Below are 23,986 nucleotides of genomic sequence, written 5' to 3'. Positions count from 1 at the left end.
TCAACATATGACAGTGGATCTGAGTTAAACTCATCTTGGACAATTGCTGTCTGCACCTTTTGCACATCCACCGTACTAAAATCTGACTTGATAATGCTCATGTGACATAAATTTGTGTGTGGAGAAATTTAGTGAATAGTTATTCTTTTAAGATTTAAAGCAAAGAAAGATAACAAGTTTGAGTACTACTTCAGGTGCACATAACCCTCCTGCATGATTTCTGATTGCCCCACTATTTTTACAATGATTTCTTCAAGTCCATAAGAATCTTTAGGTTGGGTACTATTTACCTCACTCACCTCATATAGTCATAACGTTATACAGCTTAGTGACATTCCCTTTGGTCTAACTCATCCTTGCCAACCAGATATCCTAAATTAATCTAGTCCCATTTGCCAGCATTTGGCCCATAACCATGTAAACTCGTCTTATTCATAGACCCAAACAGAGGCCTTTTAAATGTTGTAATTGTGCCAGCCTCCACTACTTCTTCTGGCAGTTCAATCCATGCACGCTTCACCCTCTGCATGAAAAGGGTGCCCTTTTGATCATTTTTAAATCTTTTCCCTCTCACCTTGAACCAGTGCCCTCTAGTTTTGGACACCTCCACCCCGGGAAAGCTCCACTCTTCCTTCTGACCTATCACCATCAACCCCTCTTGCATCTACATATCGTCTTCCCAGCTACCTTACCCCGAGCCCTAACTCCGCTCTCCTATGTGTCTCTCAGCCACCTTCCCCCCTCCCCCACATTCCTGATGAAGGGCTTATGCCTGAAACATTGATTCTCCTGCTCCTCAGATGCTGCCTGACCTGCTGTATGTTTCCAGTACCACACTTGTTGTCTCTGATTTCCAGCATCTGGAGTCCTCACTTTCACATTGTCTATTTGCCCTATCCATGCCGCTCATGATTTCATAAACCTCTATAAGGTTACCTCTGAGCCTCCGACTGTTCAGAGAAAATAGTCCCAGTCTATTCAGCCTCTGTAGCTCAAATCCTCCAACCTGGCAACATCCTTGTAGATTTTTTCTGAATCCTTTCAAATTTCACAACGTCCTTCTGATAGGAAGGAGACCAGAATTGTATTCTAATAGTGGCCTAACCAAAATCCTCTTCAGCCACAACATGACCTTCCAACTCCTAGACTGAATGCTCTGACCAATAAAGGAAGACAAACCAAGTGCCTTCTTCATTATTCTATCTACCTGCGACTCCACTTTCCAGGAACGATGAACCTGCACCCCATCAGCAACACTCCCCAGGACCTTATCATTAAGTGTATAAGCCCTGCCCTGATTTGCCTTTCCAAACACAGCATCTCACATTTATCGAAATTAAACTCCTCTGCCACTCCTCAACCATGGTCCATCTGATCAAGATCCCATTGTCCTCTGAGGTAACCACTTTCGCTGTTCACCACACCTCCAATTTTGGTGTCTTCTGCAAACTTACTAACTATACCTCTTATGCTTGCATCCGAATCATTTATATAAATGATGAAAAGTAGTGGACCCAGCACTGATCCTTGTAGGACACCACTGGTCACAGGCCTCCAGTCTGAAAAACAACCCTCCACCACCACCCTCTGTCCTCTATCTTCGAGCCAGTTCTGTATCCAAATGGCTAGTTCTCCCTGCATTCTCTGAGATCTAACCTTGCCAACTAGTCTGCCATGAGAAACCTTGTCAAATGCCTTACCGAAGTCGACATTGATCACATCCACCACTCTGCCCTCATCAATAATTTTTGTTGCTTCTTCAATGGTTTCCCATGCCCAAAGCCATATTGATTATCCCTGTCAGTCTTTGCCTTTTCAAATATACTTAAATCCTGTTCCTCACTGGTCTGTCGTTCTCTGGCTTTTCCTTATCACCGTTCTTATCACCCCTTCTATTAATTCATTATACTTTCCATAGTCAAAACACTCATCTGAAATGCAGAAATGTTGAAACACATTGCACATTAAGAATTAGTTTCGTTTCACAAACATGGTAAGAATTTCACCTATAAAGCAGAAATCAAGAATCGGGCTGGTTTAGGTAGATATAATGCAGCAATAGAGCTATAAAGAGCTTTGTAGGATGGGTAAACATGCATAACATGGTAAAGAGATAGGAGCAACATCAAATCGGTAAAGTGACTTAGAATGGATAGGGCGCGAAACATGTAGGAGGGTATGTGCATCTGAAAAAGTACTCACACTGATGCTTGTTACCTTTCCTTGCTCTAAATCTTTCACACGTTAAAAGAATTACTATTCACTAAGTTTCTGTACACTCCAAACTTCTGTCACATGTGGAGGGTTTGAAGGGAGGGATGATTTAAAACCTAATTCTTTGACCACGTAAATGACTGCCTTGAGAACTGGCAGCCTCTGAGGCTCTTTCTGGGTCACCCGGCCTGACTATCAAATCAGCCTGCTATTCCCAAGGCTAAAATCTAGATGATGTTACCATTGGGACACCTTTGAATCATTGAAGAGCTGGTGTTAGTGGCAAGCATGGTTGTTGTTCTCAGCTCATACACCTTGAAGTTAATTGAAGAAGAGTGTAATGATTATAATGAGGTCAGTCATGCGGACATCATAGAATATGAGTTCCCTGATTGGAGCTGTTAATATGGTCCAGTCAGGGAGCCCTGGCTGACATAAGAAATGGTGTGCAGTGGGGGGCAGGGGGCTTGCTGGGGTTTGTATTTTATGCACTTTTTTAATGTAATTGGACTATCTTATGTATATGTCATTGTTACAGTTTTGTGACTGAAAGTAGGATTTGAGATTTGTCCTAATTTACCTGAAAACTGGTTGCATGGTAGGGCTTGGGGCCTGGCTTTGCTGCTCCTCTCCCTTGTAAAATTGTTCTTTTCTTTATATGCAGCTGTTAATGTTAACTGTTTTTGTAAAACTATGTATTGTTTAATAAAATAAATATAACCAAAAAAAAACACATGCTCATTTGGAGCTGTGCTCAGCTGCACAGGCAGCTATCACTACCACCACTACCACTGCTGCTGCTGCCGACAAAGCCCGGAGCCCAGAGCCAGCTATACCCAGGACTATTTCCATTGCTGCTGCCTGGGCCCTGCTTGCGCCTGGGACTGCTGCTGCCTGAACAAAAAGAACAGGAGTGCAAAGCAGGATGGGTTGTCCTAGAGGTGGTCAGAAGGTATGTCAGGCTGGACCAAGAACTGGAAGGGGCATGGGGTGGACCAAGAGCTGGAAGGTGTGTAGGGGCCAGGCTGCCTTAGAGTGGCCGGAAGATGGGAGTGACAGGTGGCTTGCTGGGTTGCGGGGGTCTGTATTTCATGCACTGTTTTTATGTAATTTGAGTGTCTTATATGTATCTGATTCTGTTTTGTGGTGGTAGAAAGTGGGATTTGAGGTTTGACTTCCTTTCCTGAAAACTAGTTGAGCGATAGGGTTTGGGGCCTGGCTTTGCTGCTCCTCTCCCTTGTAAAATTGCTGTTTCTCTGTATGCAGCTGTTAATGTTAACTGTTTTATAAACTGTGCATTGTTTAATTTTTAAAAAAGAACAGGAGTGCAGATATGTTGAAATGTTGGAATGTCAACAGCAAACCCAAGAGCTCTTCCTCAATGGTGGAATATTTCTTTTGATGAATATTCAACTTTCGGGAGAAATACCCAATAGGTCTTTCTATCATTTCTTCATCATCATCATCATCTTATAAGAGTACAGCACTGACATCCTTATCACTCGCATCGATTAAAAAAATAACAGGAGTGTCAGACATCCTGTTTACTCTGAGATCTGGCTCTGAGAGAGCTGGATCAGTGTCAGAAACTCTCCAGGTATAAATAGAGGATAACTTGTTGATGGGATACTGGCCTCTATAGAGTTGTTCAAATGGCAAGATTATTTTTAATGTTACTAACTAGAAGAGCAAATAGTCTGTTGCAGCTATCTGGAGCATTGCAAAAAAAAACTTCCACATTGTAGCTGTGACAAAGCAAAATGTGTTGGTGATTAGTCAAACTGAGGTACTCATCCAGTGACAAAAAATTGTCAATGCTTGAGCAGAGCAGCTCTAGTACCTGAAGGGTGAATCTTTAGGCACTTGTGAGGACTGTAAAGCTGTTGGTCCTTTGCTCTCCTTCCTGTTCCATTTCCTCCAGGCAACTGCGCACATGATGAAGCCTGCTGTTTGGCTTTTAGAACCTCTGCCCATCATGAAGTTCTGATTCCAAGTCACTCTTGGGTGCCACACATTGTGCCTGAATTTGAGTCCAACCCAATTAGGGCATTTGCCCTTAAAAGCTGTGCTCCATCATTGATGCTCACACATGTTGTGGGATAGGAATCAGGAAATGATTTGCCTATTGGGCACACACTCAGATTTAAATTTCAGACTTACACACTAATGATCCCATTATCACAACAGAATTTAACCCACAGTCTCTTCATATTTATAATTCATTTACTGCTAAAAATATCTTGAGCATCAATTGGAATGGTTTTCTTTGATGGTATTGCAGCTGATAAAGTCTACCATTCAATTTTTTTGGCATTATTCTTTAATTCAGTAAAACATTACAAAGAATATTCTCCTGCTTTATTGATGCCATTTAAGTACAACTGCCATTAAATTATATTAACCTCCCATCACTCTTGGGATATCTTTTGGGATATCCATTCTGCATGTCAGAACAGAAAATTTATATGCATTTCAATACTAAAGAGAATTTCATAATCAAACCAATATAAAAGCTTTATATTAAATTGTCATTTAAAGACTGGTAAAATGTAGTGGCTAATTCCTTAGTGATGTTATGCAGATTTTAATTAACATACAAAGCTTATTAAAACATAGAAATATTACAAACCTTATGGAAACGCTGCTGATATGATTCAGTGGTATGCAGCTTAAAAATGATCAGTTTAATTTTTTTTCTTAAAAACATCATTATAAAAAAGTCACTTGAAATTTGTCAACTGGCGAAGCATTCTTCTGTAATTGTATGACATGCAGGAGAAAAGTGGTGATGCTGAGAAAATACTTCTTTGCCAGCTCAAACATTTTGCAAAAATAAGTTGAACACTTTTTTCATTGGAATGAAATGCACATATAAAAATTCATCTTACATCAGCAAAAATGTACCTTGACTGTCCTTCCAATTTCCCATCATCATGTGAAAATAATGTACTATCAAACTCTATTGATTTACGAAGTCATGGATTTGTTCACCGAGCTGGTATGTTTTTCTGCAAACGTTTCGTCGCCTCGCTAGGTAACATCATCAGTGCATCATTGATAACATGTTGGTGCTTTCTCCCGCCTGGTATTTATATGTCTCTGTTTGTTGGTATCTGAGTGGTTTGAATACGAGTTCCAGTTCAATGTGTCTACTGATTGAGTTCTAATTGGCGTCCCAGGCTTCAAGGAATTCTCTAGCATTTTTCTGTTTTTCCTGTGCTGGGGTGATTACATCGTCCCAGTTGAATTTGTGTCCCTTGTTATCTGTGTGGTTGAAATGAGAGTGTACTGGTCATGTCTGGCAGTAGCAATCTGATGTTTGTGCACTTGTATGGTCAGTTTTCTTCCTGTTTGTCATATGTAGTGGTTTTCACTGTATTTGCAGGGTGTCTGATAGATAACATTCGTCCTGTTGGATGTGGGTGTTAGGTCTTTAGCCTTTGTGAGGAGCTGCTGGAAGGTGTTTACTGATTTGTGAGTCACTAAGATTGCTCGAGGTCTGTGTAGTCGGGTAGTTATCTCTGCTATGTCTTTGATGTATGGAATGGTCACTATCGATTCTGGTTGTATGGTGTTTACTCATTTGGATTTGTCCTGTAAGTACCTGAGGATAGTGCTGTTGGGATACCTGTTTCGTTTAAATCCTTTGAGTAGATGTTTGTGTTCTGCCTTCTGGAGTTCTGGGTTGCTGCGGTGTGCCCTTGCCCATTTAAGTAATAAATGGTAGTGACCATACCATATATCAAAGACAGCTCGGGCCCCTGAGAATCTTGGTGGCCCACAAACGAGTAAACACCTTCCACCAGCTCCTCACAATGTTTAAAGACTGACACCCACATCCAGCAGAATGAACATTATCTACAAGATACCCTGTATGGTCTGTGAAAAACACTACGTCGGATAAACAGGAAGAAAACACACCATACCTGTACACGAACATCAGCTTGCCACTGTCAGACATGACCAGTACTCTCTCATTTCCTGATTTGGACATGCCGGTGTTGGACTGGGGTGTACAAAGTTAAAAATCACACAACACCAGGTTATAGTCCAACAGGCTTAATTGGAAGCACACTAGCTTTCGGAGTGACGCTCCTTCATCAGGTGATAGATTTCCAACCACATAGACAACAAAGGACACAAATTCAACTGGAATGATGTAACCATCCTGGCACAAGCAAAACAGAGACATACCAGAGAAGTCCCTGAAGCCTGGCACTCCAACCTGAACTCAATCAATAGACACATTGAACTGGACCTCGTATACAAACCACTCAGATACAGAACTACAAGTACTAACAAACAGAGACATATAAATACCAGGCGGGAGAGAGCACCAACACCTTATCAATGATGCACTGATGATGTCACCTAGTGAGGCGATGGAACGTTTGCAGAAAAACACACAGCTCTCTGAACAAATCCACAATTTCATCCACAACCTGAGCTACAAATCTTCTCAAGAACTCTATTGATTTGTACTTAAGAAATGAAAAATCCAGGACTCTGCAGAAATTGCAATCATTGATAAAAACAAGATACATTATTAAATATTTCAAAGAGCTTTGGAACATTGGCGTAATCACAGAAGGATTAAATTCTGAATCTGGGGTTTTCTGTTAATTCAAAGCAATATCATAAAAGTTTTAACTACAAAACAAATTCCTATTGATTTAATCTTTTATTTCAATGTTATGTTTGTCAATATTGGACCCACACTTTGTGATGTAATGACACCAAGGATTTGAAAGGAAAGGGCTTGGTTATATGGAACAATGAATGTTTAAACTGAAGTGTGTTTGTTGTCATGAATTAACTATTAAAAACCCTTTAATCTTCGAAAGAGCTTTTCACCTCCCACTCGTACAAACTACTCCATTCCTAGCCCTCTAGCTTTTCAACTCTGTAGGGAATCTAATCTAATCTAATCTTTTTGATCATATTTTGTTTTCTGTGCATGTGCAATGTCTTGCATCTCACTGTCTCATTTATACCTCTGCACATATATTAGTGTCTTGTGTTCCTACTGATGGTGCATGTAACTACTTTCCTCTAATAAATTATCTCTGTAATGTCTGCAGTAGAATCTCCTAGCAAGTGGTAATGGCTCACTTTCTGGCATTGTGCTTTCTTTGCAAAAACGTTAAATTTAACTTCAAAGTAATTCACTGAAAACTATAAAATTTTATTAGCTTAATAGTTGTCTTTGAAGAAAACTGATGTTTTAATCAAATTTTTATGTACAGGCTGTTTTTCTTTTAATATCTTCCTCTATTATTGTTTCACTAATGAAAAGGTGAGAATCACATCATATGTTTGATTATAAATACAGATCTTTCATTCTCCATCAGCACACCTAAACATCTCCAGTACCTACTTAATTGTAGAACTTCAGCAGCAGAGTAATCTAAAATGGTCTGTAAGCAAAATCATTGGGAGAGGTATTTCAGAAAAAGGTTAAACAATTAAATCGCAAAATAAGCAAAATTTACAATATTACTTCATAATTATGCAGAATTACAGAGCAGTGGGAAAGGAAATTTTATGACAAAATACAGTTTTCATAGATGACATAATGAAAATTATTTTTGCACTGTATGTAATCAATCCAAACAAGCTCCTGCTCCTTTACATGATTTATCAATATGTAAGTATCAACTTTGAATCATTTTCATTTATACATAGTACCACTCGAAATGATTGTACTATTTAATCCAAACCTGGCATGACCTCTTTTTCTGAAAATGTGTTGCTGGAAAAGCGCAGCACCAAACCATGTGATCCCACCACCAAACCATCATCTCCCAGACCATCCATAACCTCATCACCTCAGGAGATCTCCCATCTACTGCCTCCAACCTCATTGTCCCACAACCCCACACCGCCTGTTTCTACCTCCTGCCCAAAATCCACAAACCTGACTGCCCCGGCCGACCCATTGTCTCAGCCTGCTCCTGCCCCACCGAACTCATCTCTGCACCCCAGGCCATGACCTCTTTTTCTATCAATGTTTGGAGCTCAAATCAGAAAAGAAATAGCATTCCATTGCATATATTCATCTATCCCTGAACGATTGACCAACACATCTGCGTACCAACAAGTCCATGATTTCATTTCACTGTATGTGATCATCAGTAGATAAATGTGTGTTGAATTTTTTTTTATTTAGCTGAGTGTTAATTTTGTCGAGATTTTTGGAGGGTTTCTGGCCCTAATGGGAAAGTGAGATCTCTCATCATACCTGACCATAACTGACTCCTTAACAACCTCCCTCACTCCTATGACAGGCCATATGCCCAATTCTATCCCAATTTTGCCCCCTTGTCATTCTCAGAATAACTTGCAACTCGTCCGATATTTATTGAACAACCAACATCTGATCATCTTGTGCTAACAGATGTTAGTAATCTGCAGTTGACCCTTACTGGTAATGCAGTGGCACCACAGCCACAAGGCCACTGCTTACAGCACATGACCAGAATGCTGTAACATAGTGCAAATGTAACACCATTCTCTCACTGTAATTGAAGTTTCACCATCAGGCTAACGTGGTTTTCCTGTCGTAGCTGCATCCAATCTAAATACATTCTGTAGATTACTGTTACTTTGTTCCCAGTGCTCACTGTTGTAATGGTGGTCAGAGATCACCTGGCCATGAATAGAATGCTATCCTTTCCTAATGATGAATTTGACACTGTTATGATATGGCCCTCCCAGCACCATGTATGTATAATTGATAGCACCTGTGTTTCCGTTTCATAATACTGTTGAATTCATCAGTGTTAACATTCGATTAAGGGATAACATTCAATTGAGGGCCAGGTGACCTCTGATCGCCGTTATGACAATGGTCACTGGAGACAAATTAACAGTGAGACATGGAGCATCTCGAGGGACATGTCTCCATTATTCAACCAGCTTCAGCATTCGCATTTGTGGTGAAGGTGCCATGTTGGACGACTGACCAAAATGTGACATGAGAAAGAATGTGTATTATAAAACATTGAGTGTGAGGTAGTAGAGAGAAGATGATTGCACTTACACTGGCAGAGAGGAGAAGGCCATTGACTTTCTTCCCACAGTATTATACTGGGTGTTCCTTCACATGGCTGAGACTGCACTGATCTAACTGATTAACCTCAGACCAGACTGGGAGGGTCTAGTGTTGTGGTCCCTCTGCTGGTACCATGAAAAGAGGAAGTTCTTCCTTTGTGCCACACCATCTGCCAGGGACTTCGAGGTCATTAATTTCCCCTATCGATGAATGTAACCTGAACCAAGTAGGTTCTCTCTAGATTGACAGTGCTTGACCATGCACACAGCAGCCTTTTAATGTGATGTGGCACCGAGGATCCTGAGATACCCTTGAAATGGCGGGGCTCTCCAGCTAAAGTACGTTGAAGAATTAGTTGAGATTGGATGAGATATCAGACTTACAGACATGGTAAGTTTTTAATGAGGCAAATGACCATATGAGGAAACTCTTTAGGCCTCGCAGAGAGCAGTTCTCCATGAAACTTGACAAAAATGATACATTTCCAGAATTAACCTAAAGAAAATATGGGTTATTGATATACTTATGTCAAACACCCCACAGAGTATTTCAAATAGCAAATGCAGTCAGATCTCTCAGATTTCTCATCAAACCTCCAAACATTAGTGACACCATGGGTCATGATGCCTCATTAAATGTTATAAACATTTCCTGCTTCTTCTTCTTAAAACATGTAGCTTTGGAATTTGTTGAAAAAGTGCCTCATCACTGATGCCTCATTGACAGCTCACACGCTAACTGGGACTGCACTCCAACATCTACTCATAGGCACAATTTTAGCTTTTCACAGAAAGCTGGCTTCACCAAACTGAGATTCCCTTGTTTTCTTTCCCCCTAAGCTCTAATCTTCCTCACTTGCACAAAGGAAATTACTGCCTGTGCATTTCCTTCACCCTCACTCTCATCAGTGTTGACCTATTAAATACACATGGTTTCTTCTGAGCCCTACAGCTTCAGGGGTGTTCCCTGAGCCCCAACTCCAGCTTTAGCTGCACCATATGGCTCCCTAGACTCAGGCTGAGTTCTGGTGCCTCAAAGCTTCTACAGCAGCTCTGTTTTGGCTGAGAGCATCTTCTCCCTTCTTTTAAGTAACTGGTTGACTAGGTGCCTGAAGGTAGCAATCTTGTCCACTGATTGTCTCTGTTCAACTGTCTAAAATGGACCTTTCGGTAACATTTAAACTGTTCTGAATGATCTGTTGAAAATATTTCAATAGGCCCTGCCCTTGTTCCTAAGCAGTATAGAATGTAGCAAATACTTGGATCAGTCACATTTAACAACCCAAAAGAGGATTTCATCATAACATTTACAAAACATTGAACTCTGTGACTCATTTAGTAGAAACAAATTATTTGCAATTTAAATGAAATCTGATACAAAACATACCTTGTACTTTTGTGAATGTGTAACTGTTAAGTCAGTAGCTTTAGACTGGTTTACACTGATTCCTGAGGCTTCACAGAGCCCAAATGTTAGGTTAAGCATGAGCCAGGAAACAGGGACAAAATGGATGTTCGAAGTTTATCTCAACTAGGAGGGGATGCATAGAGGACTTTGCCATGAAAAGCAGGCACACCCATCTTGCTGGTATCTCTTTTCTTAAGAGCAAAATTGAAACAATCTTTACCATCAGCATTTTATAGTATATTACATATTGGAGAGCCCAAGTTTTTTTAATCATGTATCTTATTTAAAGTTAACAACTTTTGTGTACTGCTAAAGCGGTACCTCTCTAATGACCACTAGTTTTGAAAATCATTATAATTGCACATGACTAGTGTATACAATAATGTTTTACTATCATGGATTACCTTATTTATTAGATTGTAAGAATTTGAAGTTGGGAGAAATGGGCAACAAGTTTATTGGCAAATTTTTTTAACAAACAAATAATAATGCTACTTTGATTTTATTCCAATGTAGAAGATAAAATAGTTTTTCACCAGCTTTCATTGTAGAGAATGGCATCAAAGCCCTCGTAGCACTGTCTGACTGCTGAGGATACTCTGCCTCCATTTGGCCACAAACATCTGCCAATCATTTTGGCTGGCACTCAAACTCAAGTGTACCATTAGTTGCTATGACAAAGATGGTCTCTTGATCTTTATGGCAGCTCTCATTTCTGGCAATTGCAGGAAAATTTGAGCAAGAGTAGCAAACACGACTGTTTGTGTTGTCCATTGGGAGGTGCTCAGTAACCGCAGCCCATGTTCAGTGGTATGTTCCTTGCTGTCATCTTTAAAATTGCTCTGCAAGCCTGATTTGTTATTTGTCAGAGATTTGTACAGGCTTGGAAGTATTTCGCGTAGTTTTCCTCCATGATATTCAGCCCAAAATTCTAGCTTTTCAATCATGGCTTCAGTCTTTTCCTTGATGTTTAATATTGTCGTGCTCAATCTTTGGAGTCCTACATTTCGTTCTGTGAGGTGAAATAAAGGTCTGAGAGGTAGCCCAGGTACAAGCCAGACTGAAACTTGCAGACATGAGAACTGGTGATCGGTGAAGACTAATTTCATCTCAAAGTGCAGTTCAAAAAACTGTTCAACGCTTCTCCATGAGAAAGCCAGTGAACATTGGTGTGGAATGTTCACTTCTCATTTCATACAAACATAGAATCCCTACAAGTGTGGAAACAGGTAATTCAGCCCATTGAGCTGAAAATGTGTTGGAAAAGCGCAGCAGGTCAGGCAGCATCCAAGGAGCAGGAGAATCGACGTTTCGGGCATGAGCCCTTCTTCAGGGGGAGGAAGAGAGCTTCTTCAAGGAAGGCATCCTTGCAAGAGGATTCGCAGTAGGTTAAAATCTTCAAGGAGAAAGTGAGGACTGCAGATGCTGGAGATCAGAGCTGAAAATGTGTTGCTGGAAAAGCGCAGCAGGTCAGGCAGCATCCAAGGAGCAGGAGGATTGACATTTCGGGCATGAGCCCTTCTTCAGGCTCCAAGGAGCAGGAGAATCAAATTCAGCCCATTGAGTCCATATCAACCCTGCGAGAAACATCCCACCCAGACCCACCCCCATCCCTGTAATCCTGCATTTCCCATGGCTGGTCCATGTAGTCTGCACAATCCTGCACTTGTCTGTGTCTATGTTCTTTCGGAGAAACAACTGGAGGACACCGTGGGCAATTTAGCATGGGCAATCCTAAACTGCACATCATTGGATTGTGGGAGGAACCGGAGCACCCAGAGGAAAGCCACACAAACAGTGGGAGAATGTGCAAACTCGACACAGACAGTCACCAAAGGGTGGAATTGAACCCGGGTCCCCAGCGCTGTGAGAAAGCAGTGTTAACGACTGAGGCACCATATTGCCCATTTTATTGATATAATGGGAACGATGTGTCGTTCAGAGTTTTAGATTAGATTAGATTAGATTAGATTAGATTACAGTGTGGAAACAGGCCGCAGTGTTAACGACTGAGGCACCATATTGCCCATTTTATTGATATAATGGGAACGATGTGTCGTTCAGAGTTTTATAAAGTTAAATATTCTAATTATATTGTCCAGTACTTCCCTTAAATTGATAGGCATAATCCTAGTTACAGGTGCCTGGTTATCTGTGCTACAAGGCATCTATGTTGCACTAGGGACAATTGCTTTGTCACGGCCCCACTAGACCTCAATTTTACTTGATTTAGCGCAATTTTAGTTCATTCCTTTTTTATTCAATCTTCCCTACCTTTCAACCTTAACGTAGACCTTTTTATCCTTGTCTCATGTTGATTTACTCTGGATTAAATCACTGATCTAGAAGTAACCAACAGCATAAGCCACCACTAATTTGAAATACAAATTCCAAAAGTTTTTTATATATGCATGTATATATCATCTTTTGTTACAACTTTCTATAAAAGTGCCTCTTCATGACACTAAGCAATGTCCTTACCCACATCACAATCATCAACTTTCCCTTCTTCCTTTGGAGGAGACCTCTTTGCCTTCCACCTTTTCCTTTCTCAAGATATTCCCCTGTTATTGAGTGTAGTTGTGGAAGGTGAAATAGACAGCAATTATGCAGGATACTCTTTCTGAGGTATATTGTCGTGCACTGCCTGAGCAGTATATCCACCTGAATCACATTTTGAGCAGTTCTATTATCTGCTCAATTATGGCCATCATAGAGGCTTGTGCAGCTTTGTCCCTCTCCTCAGTAGCAGTCTGATGAGTCTACACTGATGTTATTAGCCAGACCTTCTGTTTCACAGCATGTTCTTTAACTGATGAGGAGCGTTACAAAAAAAATCAGCTGCCAGTGTGTTCCAGTCTATGCAATTTTTGAGTAGATTGGAAAGATACAATGTCAGGTATGTGTTGAATTCAATAATCAGTTCTTTTTTCTTGAACGAAAGTATGTAAGGGCTCAAACATGCCTGAAATCAAAGTGAAGTGCCTCTGACCTGGCTTCCACATCAGTCTTAACAGATATAGAGGGGCCGGTATTGGACTGGAGTGGACAAAGTCAGAAGTCACACAACACCAGGTTATACTGCTACAGGTTTATTTGAAATCACAAGCTTTCGGAGCACTGCTCTTTCATCAGGTCACTTCACTTTGATTTCAGATAAACCTGTTGGACTATAACCTGGTGTGTGTGACTCCTGACTTCAATAGATATGACATTCCAGGCTTGTAGCTTCTGTTTGAATATATCTGTTTTTTTCAAACTAGGAAAAAAATGGAGTTCTTCTACATGGATGAGCTTTATTCGGTTTATTTGTTTTTTCTTCTATTTGTTCTTTGGTTATGAGAGACATTGGTAAGGCCAGCACTTTTTGATGAAACATAATTGATTTTCGTAAATTATGGTGATCCATCATAATTTTATCAAGAGCACATTGTGTAGGTACATCTGATGAGATTACATTCCCTACAGTGTAGAAACAAGCCCTTCGGCCCAACAAGTCCACACCGACCCTCCGAAGAGCAACCCACCCAGACCCATGCCCCTACATTTCCCTCTGACAAGTGCACCTAACACTATGGGCAATCTAGCATAGCCAATTCACCTAACCTGCACATCTTTGGACTGTGGGAGGAAACCAGAGCACCCGGAGGAAACCCACGCAGACAGGGGGAGAACGTGCAAACTCCACACAGACAGTTGCCCAAGGTGGGAATTGAACCTGGGTCCCCGGCGCTGTGAGGCAGCAGTGCTAACCACTGAGCTATCATGCTGCCTCATGTAGCACTGTTGGGGAGGAAGCATTGAAGAATTTTGAATTCTAATTTGTATTCTTAATAATTATGGGTAAAATTGTGTTTTACAGCAAAGTAAGTCAATGGACAAGCGATTCTGATACTGTTCACCATGAGCCCCATTTTGTGCTAACGATGTCATCTTAGGTACTGCTGGTAAAATCAATGCAGTAGAAAGAATGCACAGCTGTTGTATCTTTTCTCCCCTTCTATGCCTGGAAAGCACTGCACTGAAACTTTCTGTACTTTTTAGGTGCTTGTATCAGATGTCCCTGAAGGTGGCACAGCAAAGCAAGTTTTGTGCAAGTTAGAGTCCGATGGGGACCTCACCTTGTGGCTATACAGGATGTTGGTGAGGTGACTTTTAGAATACTGCATTAATTTCTAGTCTTGTTGCTCCAGGAAAGCTGTTGTTAAACCTTAAAGGGTTTAGAAAAGATTTGTATAGATGTTGCAACGATTAGAGGGTTGGAGCTATTGGGGGACACTTAACAGCCTGGGGCTGTTTTCCCTGGAGTGTCGAAGGCTGAAGATTAACCTGACAGTGGTGTATAAAATCATGAGAGGCATGGATAAGCTAAATAACCAAGGTCTTTTTCCCAGGGTAGGGAAGTCCAAAACCAGAAGGCCTAGGTTTAAGGTGAGAGAAGAAAGATTTAAAAGGGACCTAAGGGACAACTTTTTCACACAGAGGGTGGTGCGTGTGTGGAATGAGCTGCCAGACGGGTTGGCGGAGGTAGGGTACAGTTACAACATTTACAAGGCATCTGCTTGGGTATATGAATAGGAAGGGTTTAGAGGGAAATGGACCAAACACTGGCAAATGAGACAAGATAGTTTAGAATGTCTGTATGGTGCAGACGGGTTGAGCCAAAAGGGTCTGTTTCCATGCTGTATAATTCCATGACTCTATGATTCTACACACTGGTTTCTTCTAAGCTAAAGGCCATGTGCAGTTCCTAACAACATTTTTTGTTGTCATGGAACAATGATCCTTTCTCCTTAAACCATGCACCACTGGAAAGAAAAGCTTCATAGAGTCATGGAGTCATAAGGCACGGAAGCAGACACTTCAGTCCAACCAGTTGACATCGACCATGTTCACAAACTAAACTAATCTCACCTGCCTGTGCTTGGCCCATATCCCTGCAAACCTTTCGTATTCATGGACTTATTCAAATGATTTCTAAAAGTTGTAACTGTACCTGATCCACCACTTTCTCAGGTACTTCATTCCACACATGAACCACTCTCTGTGTAAACAAGTTGCTTCTCATGTCCTTTTTAAATTTTTCTCCTCTTACGTTAAAAATATGCCCCCTAGTTTTGAACTCCCCCACATTAGGGAAAAGACCTTTGTTATTCACAATTATCTGTGCCCCTCATGATTTTATAAACGTCAATAAGGTCACCCCTCAATCTCCAGTGCTGCAGTGAAAACATCCCAGCCAAGGGAACTTCAAGGGAAACTTATTCCTATTCCTGTGCTCTAATTTGGCATGCCCACATTTTCCCTACATCTATAGCATAGTGTAACATTTCACCAGTTCCCTCTAAGGTAGACTGACAGTCACCCAGATTCTTTCCCGGGATCCTTCGGCAATCTTAACTTTACAAATAGCAGCACAGTTACTCTCATGGGGATAAATGTGGAGACTTGAGAGATATACATGATACTTTCTTACTGGCATGAATTAATTTTAAAAGAAAACTCATCACGATTCATCCAAAGCTAAGAAAACTAATCATCTACTCCTGAAATTTAAGTCCATCTCTTCTGACAAAGCATTTCCATTGTGTCTGCTCCTTCATAGTTGTGTGCTTCAAGGCCCCAGAAATGTTCATATTTCTGGTTTCCTTCCTGTTTCTGTCTAAGTAGTACACTCACAGCATTTAAGATATACCCAAGAACATTATCGTGCCCAGAGAAGCCACTTCGGTTGAAATATACTGCCTGATGTCCAGAAGCTATAGGAGAGAAAGGATGAATGTTTGTCTTCATAATTGGCTGATGATTAAAAGAGCACTATCAGAATATACCAGGCTTCTGCCCTCAAGTGTCTCATCAGGATTTTCAGAGAAGACCAGAGGCAGTATTAGGCATATACATCACTTAGATAGCAGTCCAGTGGCGGTACCTTAGTGAGTGTTTCCAATGGTCTACATTATTTTGCTTATCTCATGGCCCACTAGAACCTGGGAGATCCTGTGCAAAGAGGAAGTTTGAGTGCACTTTACTCCAAGCATAAAATAAGGACTAAGGGTCATGCTTAATTTGACTGCACCAGTTTTCCTAGCAGTATCTGGGATTAAATAAGAGCAAAATCTATGTGACACCTGCTCAGTGAATTGTTAGATACATTAAGGAAGTAGAATTTTCTCCATTTTGCCTGTGTCAAAGAGTCATAGAGATGTACATTACAGAAAAAACGTGACAGCTTGGTAACTCCACTATAAACCTTCCTCCAGCCCAAAAGGTATCCATTGATTTTCTGTTTCATAATACTAACAAGGATGTGAAAGTTCTGGGGGATCCTTGGTGACCATGTTCAGCCTGGTGCTGACCGTGACTGTCACAGGTTGTGTGCCCTGCCATCACTTGCCATTTTCTATATGTACGCTGAAGCAGAAAATTGGCTCAGACAGTGCCTAGGGTCAGCAGTGTTGTAGTAACCTGTGACTAAACTTGACAAAATGGCCACTTGGGGCTTTTTAGCTGACACAAGAAGTAACAAAGAGGATTGATGAGGGCAGAGTGTTAGATGTGATCTATATGGACTTCAGTAAGGCGTCCGACAAGGTTCCCCATGCGAGACTGATTAGCAAGGTTAGATCTCACTGAATACAAGGGAGAACTAGTTATTTGGATATAGAACTGGTTCAAAGGTAGAAGACAGAGGGTGATGGTGGAGGGTTGTTTTTCAGACTGCAGGCCTGTGACCAGTGGAGTGTCACAAGGATCTGTGCTGGGTCCAATACTTTTTGTCATTTACATAAAAGATTTGGATGTGAGCATAAGAGGTACAGTTAGTAAGTTTGCAGATGACACCAAAATTGGAGGCGTAGTGGACAATGAAGAAGATTAGCAGGTCAGGCAGCACCTGCTGCGCTTTTCCAGCAACACATTTTCAGCTCTGATCTCCAGCATCTGCAGTCCTCACTTTCTCCTCCAATGAAGAAGATTACCTCAGATTCCAAAGGGATCTTGATGAGATGGGCCAATGGGCTGAGAAGTAGCAGATGAAGTTTAATTCAGATAAATGCGAGGTGCTGCATTTTGGGAAAGCAAATCTTAGCAGGACTTATACACTTATTGGTAAGGTCCTAGGGAGTGTTGCTGAACAAAGAGACCTTGGAGTGCAGGTTCTTGGCTCCTTGAAAATGGAGTCACAGGTAGATAGGATAGTGAAGAAGACGTTTGATATGCTTTCTTTTATTGGTCAGAGTATTGAGTACAGGAGTTGGAAGTTGAAAAATGTGATGCTGGGAAAACACAGCAGGCCAGGCAGCATTCGAGGAGCAGGAGAATCGATGTTTAGGGCATAAGTCCTTCTTCAGGAATGAGGTTGGTGTGCCAGGCGGGCCAGATGTTGGGAGGTCATGTTGTGGCTGTACAGGACATTGGTTAGGCCACTGTTGGAATATTGCGTGCAATTCTGGTCTCTTTCCAATCAGAAAGAAGTTGTGAAACTTGAAAGGGTTCAGAAAAGATTTACGAGGATGTTGCCAGGGTTGGCGGATTTGAGCTATAGGGAGAGGTTGAACAGGCTGGGGCTGTTTTCCCTGGAGCGTCGGAGGCTGAGGGGTGACCTAATAGAGGTTTATAAAATCATGAGGGGCATGGATAGGATAAATAGATAAAGTCTTTTCCATGGGGTCGGGGAGTCCTGAATTAGAGGGGGATTGGGTTTAAAGTGAGAGAGGAAAGATGTAAAAGAGACCTAAGGGGCAACCTTTTCACGCATGTATGGAATGAGCTGCCAGAGGAAGTGGTGGAGGTTGGTACAATTGCAACATTTAAGAGGCATTTGGATGGGCCGGGTGCTGGCAGGTGGAACTAGATTGGGTTGGGATATCTGGTTGGCATGGACGAGTTGGACCGAAGAGTCTATTTCCATGCTGTACATCCCAATGAGTCTATGATAAGGTAACCGAAAGGGGTTGGCAGCTACATATGGCAGACTTTCACAGCCAGACTTGTGTTCTCTGGACAGAGTTACCACATAAGATTGAAACAACTGCACTGAGGCCAGTATCCCATCACCGAGTCCCCCTTTACTTACATGTGCACAGTACATGAGCTCTGACCAGCCAGCTCACAGCCAGTCCCTAGATTGAGGGGAGAATCTGAAACTCCTGTTTATATCTGTCATCCAGGGCTCACTGCTGCGGCCAGGATAACAGCCCCAAACATGGATCTCATTCCAATCACTACAAGAATAATAAAAGATCCTGGGGCAGTCATAAAGAGTACTGGTGGAAAGAAAAGACAGGGGAATTTAATCATATTTCTGTAGACAGGCAGCTCGAAACACATAACCATTTTGATAAAGAATACTCTTGAAAGGATAAAAAGATACTTAGGCAATAAAAAAAATCCTGCTCTGTTGCAGAGCAGCAACTGCAAATGGTGTAAACAGACAGCCTCTCAGGGAGCAAAAGAGGATGTAAAGCATGGAAAATAAATAATTATAGCCTAGGTGCAGATCTTTCCATCTGAAGACTAAGAGAAAGATGACAGTATGAATTATAAGATAATCATGCAGTGAGGTCATGTTCTGTTATATCTTGAAAATCTAAATAACTTTCTTTTAATCAATGGATGTGAAGCTGGAAAAGCACAGCAGGTCAGACAGCATCTAAGAACAAAAAGTCAATATTTTTGGCCAAGACCCTTCGTCATCCCGAAATGTTGACTTTTCTGCTTCTTGGATGCTGTCTGACCTGCTGTGCTTTTTCAGCTTCACACCTATTGAACAACGAGAACAAAGAACATTACAGCTCAGGAACAGGTCCTTCGGCCCTCCAAGCCTGCACCAATCCATAATCTCTATCTAAATCTGCTGCCTATTTTCTAAGGATCTGTATCCCTTTGCTCCATGTCCATCATGTATCTATCCAGATACATCTTAAACGATGCTATCATTCCCACCCCTACCACCATTCCAGGCATCCCCACCCTCTGCATGAAGAACTTTCCACATATGTATCACTAAACTTTCTCCACTCAATTTGAACTCATAATTGAGTCCTCCACTCTGGGGAAAATAAATTCTTGCTATCCACCCTGTCTGCACCTCTCATGATTTTGTAGGCCTCAATCAGGTCCCCCTCAACCTCCTCCTTTCCAATGAAAATAACCCTAAACTACTCAACCTCTCCTCATAGCTAGCACCCTCCATACCAGACAACATCCAAGTGAACCTCTCTGCACCTTCTCCAAAGCATCCACATCATTTTGTGGTGGCAGAACTGTACGCACTATTCTTAATTTGGCTGAACCAAAGTCTTATACAACTAGAACATGACCTGCCAACTCTTGTACTCAATACCGTGACCAATGAAGGAAAGCATGCTGTATGCCTTCTTCACCACTCTACTGACCTGTGTTGCCACCTTCAGGGAACAATGGATCTGAACACCCAGATCTCTCCGTACATCAATTTTCCCAAGGACTTTTCTATTTACTGCATAGTTCGCTCTGGAACTGCATCTTTCAAAATGCATCACCTCGTATTTGTCCGGATTAAACTCCATCTGTCATTTCTCTGCTCAACTCTCCAATCTATCTATATTCTGCTGTATTCTGATAGTCTAATAGTGGGTGTGAACACAGACTTTTAAAATTTCCTTTGTGTTCCCTTTTGCTGGTTGTCAACAAAAGCTCATGTTAGGACTTGCGTGAATGCTCTCTGTATGATGTTACTTGACTGGACAATTACAAGATGTAAATGACTACTGAGCATTAAGGAAGAAATATCAGGACTCAGAGAAGTTCTTCAGACGGATGCTACGAAAGACAGGTAAATGTGATCTGGTAGTTACACAATGACTAAGGTGAGAGAGTGAGGTTTCGTGTCTGAAGAAATGCCGGCCATGTCAGCTATTTGACATGGAATGTTTAGTTTTGTGCCCGCTGTGCCATTACACTACCGATAAGAAGCAATGCTGAACTGGCAATGCTTGTCAGGTGCATGGTGGTCTCTCAAAGAAGGCGTGTTTGCAATGAATGCCAACCTTTCAGCCAATATCTGGTGAGTGGTGAGTTTTCCTTGGAGCTGCATGTGGTAAAATAGGGCTAGGATTGTATGTTAGGGACATTGGGGTAGGATAATGAGGCAAGTTTGTAAGATACGGTGAGAAATCTTGCTGGGCCTCATGGTGAAAAATTCTTCAAAGAGAATCAACATAGCACACACTTTGCCAAAAAAAAGGTATGATTCAGTTTTTATGAGTTCTATATTACAAATTGGTGGAATTCAATGTAATGTAACTACCTCTTGATCGAACTGCCTTGTGGGTTTCCATGAAACTTAAATCTGAGAGTTAACATAAATTAACAAAAAAATTTGCACCATTTAAAAATTTGCACCATTTAAAAGAAAGCACATTACCTGCACTGTGATAAGTGCATATCAAATGAAATTTGACTTATCTGCTGAGGTATGACTATTGGATTTGTCTTTTACATGCCCTATACTTGTATCCTGTAAATGTGCAAAGTTATATTCCCCTTGTAACAGAGGATTGAATGTTTGAAAGCACAACAAGCTATGTAGTTGATGGATGAGTTGCTATTTACTCAGCTTCTTACAGCAGCTGTGGAAATGACACACAATCCCCTGTTAGAAATAATATTTCTCCCGTGCAGATGTCATATGGTTTCTTTATTATGCACATGCAACCTGAAAAACATAAGTTTTTGTGTGTGACATATTGTGCACATTTGTGGTTCTTCAGATACTATTTGATACATTTTGAAATTACGAGAGGGAGAATGTAGAACTACTATTTATATGATAGGATTACATTTTAATTATCCTACAGGCTTGGAAAAATATCTCTCCAAGGTCTATTAGATTCATGATCTAATTTAGTATTTCCTGCATGTGTCTACATGTTATGTAATAATGATTTAACTAATTGATCTATTTTTTTTTCTAGGCTATATTTTTTGCAAATAAATAGAGGACTGATTACAAAAAAAAATAGGAACAAGAGAATTTTCATGAAGCCGTCCATCCATCGAAAACCCCTTGCTATTGATGTTTGACATCAGTTATTAGAGGGGAAGTAGTTCTTTAGGATGCTGCGCTTCGATTGAGATGAGTGCACCCTTTGCTATGCACATTGGTCTAGCTTACAGTCTGCTTCTATTTCATTGGAGCTCAACATGTTGCTTCAGCAATACAGTTTAAATGTGGTCCCTCAGCTGCACCTTGCTGACTGTGTGCCAATTAATTGAGAGTTGAAAAGCATTATTGCTGATTTCTATGTGGCAAGACACAATGAGGAGAAGGAGATACTTGCTTAATCGAACTGATGATGTCCCTGTCAAACAAAAGTCAACCGACTGGCTGTATGAGTCGTATTACTGCATGAGCCAGCAGCATCCTTTGATTGTTTTCTTGCTTTTGATTGTGATGGGAGCCTGTTTGTCACTACTGGCTGTCTTCTTTGCTTTAGGGCTGGTAAGATCCTTTCTGTTTCAACACTATACTGAAATTATTTATAAAATAGATGACGTTATATTTTGAATTGTTATAATGAAGTAAGCATTATTGTTTTTATATGTTATGTATATCTAAGTTTTGTGTCTAAAGAATATATTTTATGTAATTCACACACATTTTTACCAGTGCTACTATTTTTGTCAATGAGAATCATTGTGTAAAATTGTTTATCAATGAAAATTACCAATAACTTGGATTAAAATATGCTGTTGGATTGCAGGGCCAGTTAATAATTGTTATCTGATCCAAAACCAAAGAATGCAATACAAGGTAGTCCATACAAGGTGCAACATCCTAACACATAAGTTGCAAAGTTCTTAAAACTTTTGTATCATATATAAAGGAAAAATTGAAGGGAAAGGGTTGTTTATCCCATCTCCTTAGATCTGATTCTATGTTTCCTTCTTACATTAAAACAGCCTCAGGCTGTCAAAGTTCAATTTTGGAAATTATAGAATTCTATAATTTGAGAATTTTAAAAATATGGATTTTGAAAATAGTATCAAAATCTTCAAGAACAAAGAAAATATGGTGTTCTGAATGTAATGAATAATCGCTTTCAATCAACATGCAGAATTAATAATATGTTTTATAAACTTACTGCAACTAAAATTTTGTGAACTACAGGTATTCCTCCTCAATGCCTGTTCCACGACATAATTATTACAATATGTTTGACAGAAGGTTGTTTATCCCTCCTTCTACCTTGTCCAATTTTGACTTAATTCTGTTTATTTCCAATGATACTAGGAGCAACTGTTCCCTGATGTGTGCTGACCTAATAATTTTCAATACCAGCACCAATACAGAATTGCATTAATCTTCAGTGGAGAGGGCAGGACTATAATAGTCTTCAAAGTTTTCTGTGTCAAGTGACACCGAAATATGTAGTCTCTTTACACATTTCATAGATAGAAGACCAGAATCGTGCTGTACCATTACTTGAAATGTAAAAAGAATAAAAATGGCAGGGGAAGAATGTGCTCCTGTTAAAACAAAGAATTTTAAAATTATAGTTTTCCCTAAAAGCAATGTTGAGAAAACCTATCAGATAAAATTCAAAATCTCCTCATTTATAAATACCTTCCGCAGCAGCATGTAGGAAAGCCTATGGCCAGAAAAGTAAAAATGCAATTGTATCTTGATCATTCATGTGCAAACTTGAACATTGATTCATTTTTATAAATTGTCATTGATTTTAAAGAAAATAGATATATATATACAATTGCTATAGCTTGCCTTCACAGCCTTAGGACATTTTAAAGCTCTTCACAGTCAATGAACTGCTCTTAGAAATACAGTGTCTGCAACATGCAGAATGAATACATTGTGCTTTATATTCTGAAATGTAGTCAAGAGATCCTTCTTAGTACACATGAAGCAAATTTCAAAGCACCAAAGAGAAGTGGTTTTGCAATATGAACTACACAAAAGATTATTGAGTTTGGGCAAACACAAAAAAGAAATCAAGGCTTTTAGGAAGCAAAACTGGAATGAGGACACAATAAATGGAAAAGCATAATCTTTTGACACTGAGATTTGACTTAATCCAAGACTAAGAAACACCATAATAATTAAAGATTTATGAATTGTGCATACTATGCCATCTGCAAGGCCTACTCTTATCTAACCCCTTTGTTTTACTAAGATTTTAACATTTCATTTGTGTTCATTGTGGCATGAATGTAGTATGAAAATCTCTCAGCTAAGCTTTTCAATGCAAAGTAGATTGCTCCCAATCAGTGACACTGAACCCCAAGTGCTGGTATGCTGGAGCGGTAGTATAC

The 23,986-nt window shown here is 40.4% G+C and overlaps 1 protein-coding gene across 2 annotated transcripts in view; it reads left to right on the top strand.

Annotated features, from left to right (window-relative positions):
• LOC122549721 (adenylate cyclase type 2-like) overlaps positions 1–23,986 on the top strand; it is a 625,439-nt gene that overhangs the window by 190,626 nt on the left and 410,827 nt on the right. For both annotated transcript variants that reach the window (XM_043689618.1, XM_043689619.1), the window contains one exon: positions 21,631–22,157. In XM_043689618.1, coding sequence (XP_043545553.1) covers positions 21,960–22,157 — 198 coding nt within the window. In that variant the 5' untranslated portion in view covers positions 21,631–21,959. The remainder of the gene's footprint in view (positions 1–21,630; positions 22,158–23,986) is intronic.

Source organism: Chiloscyllium plagiosum, chromosome 5 (assembly GCF_004010195.1).
Source record: "Chiloscyllium plagiosum isolate BGI_BamShark_2017 chromosome 5, ASM401019v2, whole genome shotgun sequence".
NCBI lineage: Eukaryota > Metazoa > Chordata > Chondrichthyes > Orectolobiformes > Hemiscylliidae > Chiloscyllium > Chiloscyllium plagiosum.
Note: the sequence above shows the minus strand (reverse complement) of the source record. Positions and strands in the feature narration are given on the sequence as shown.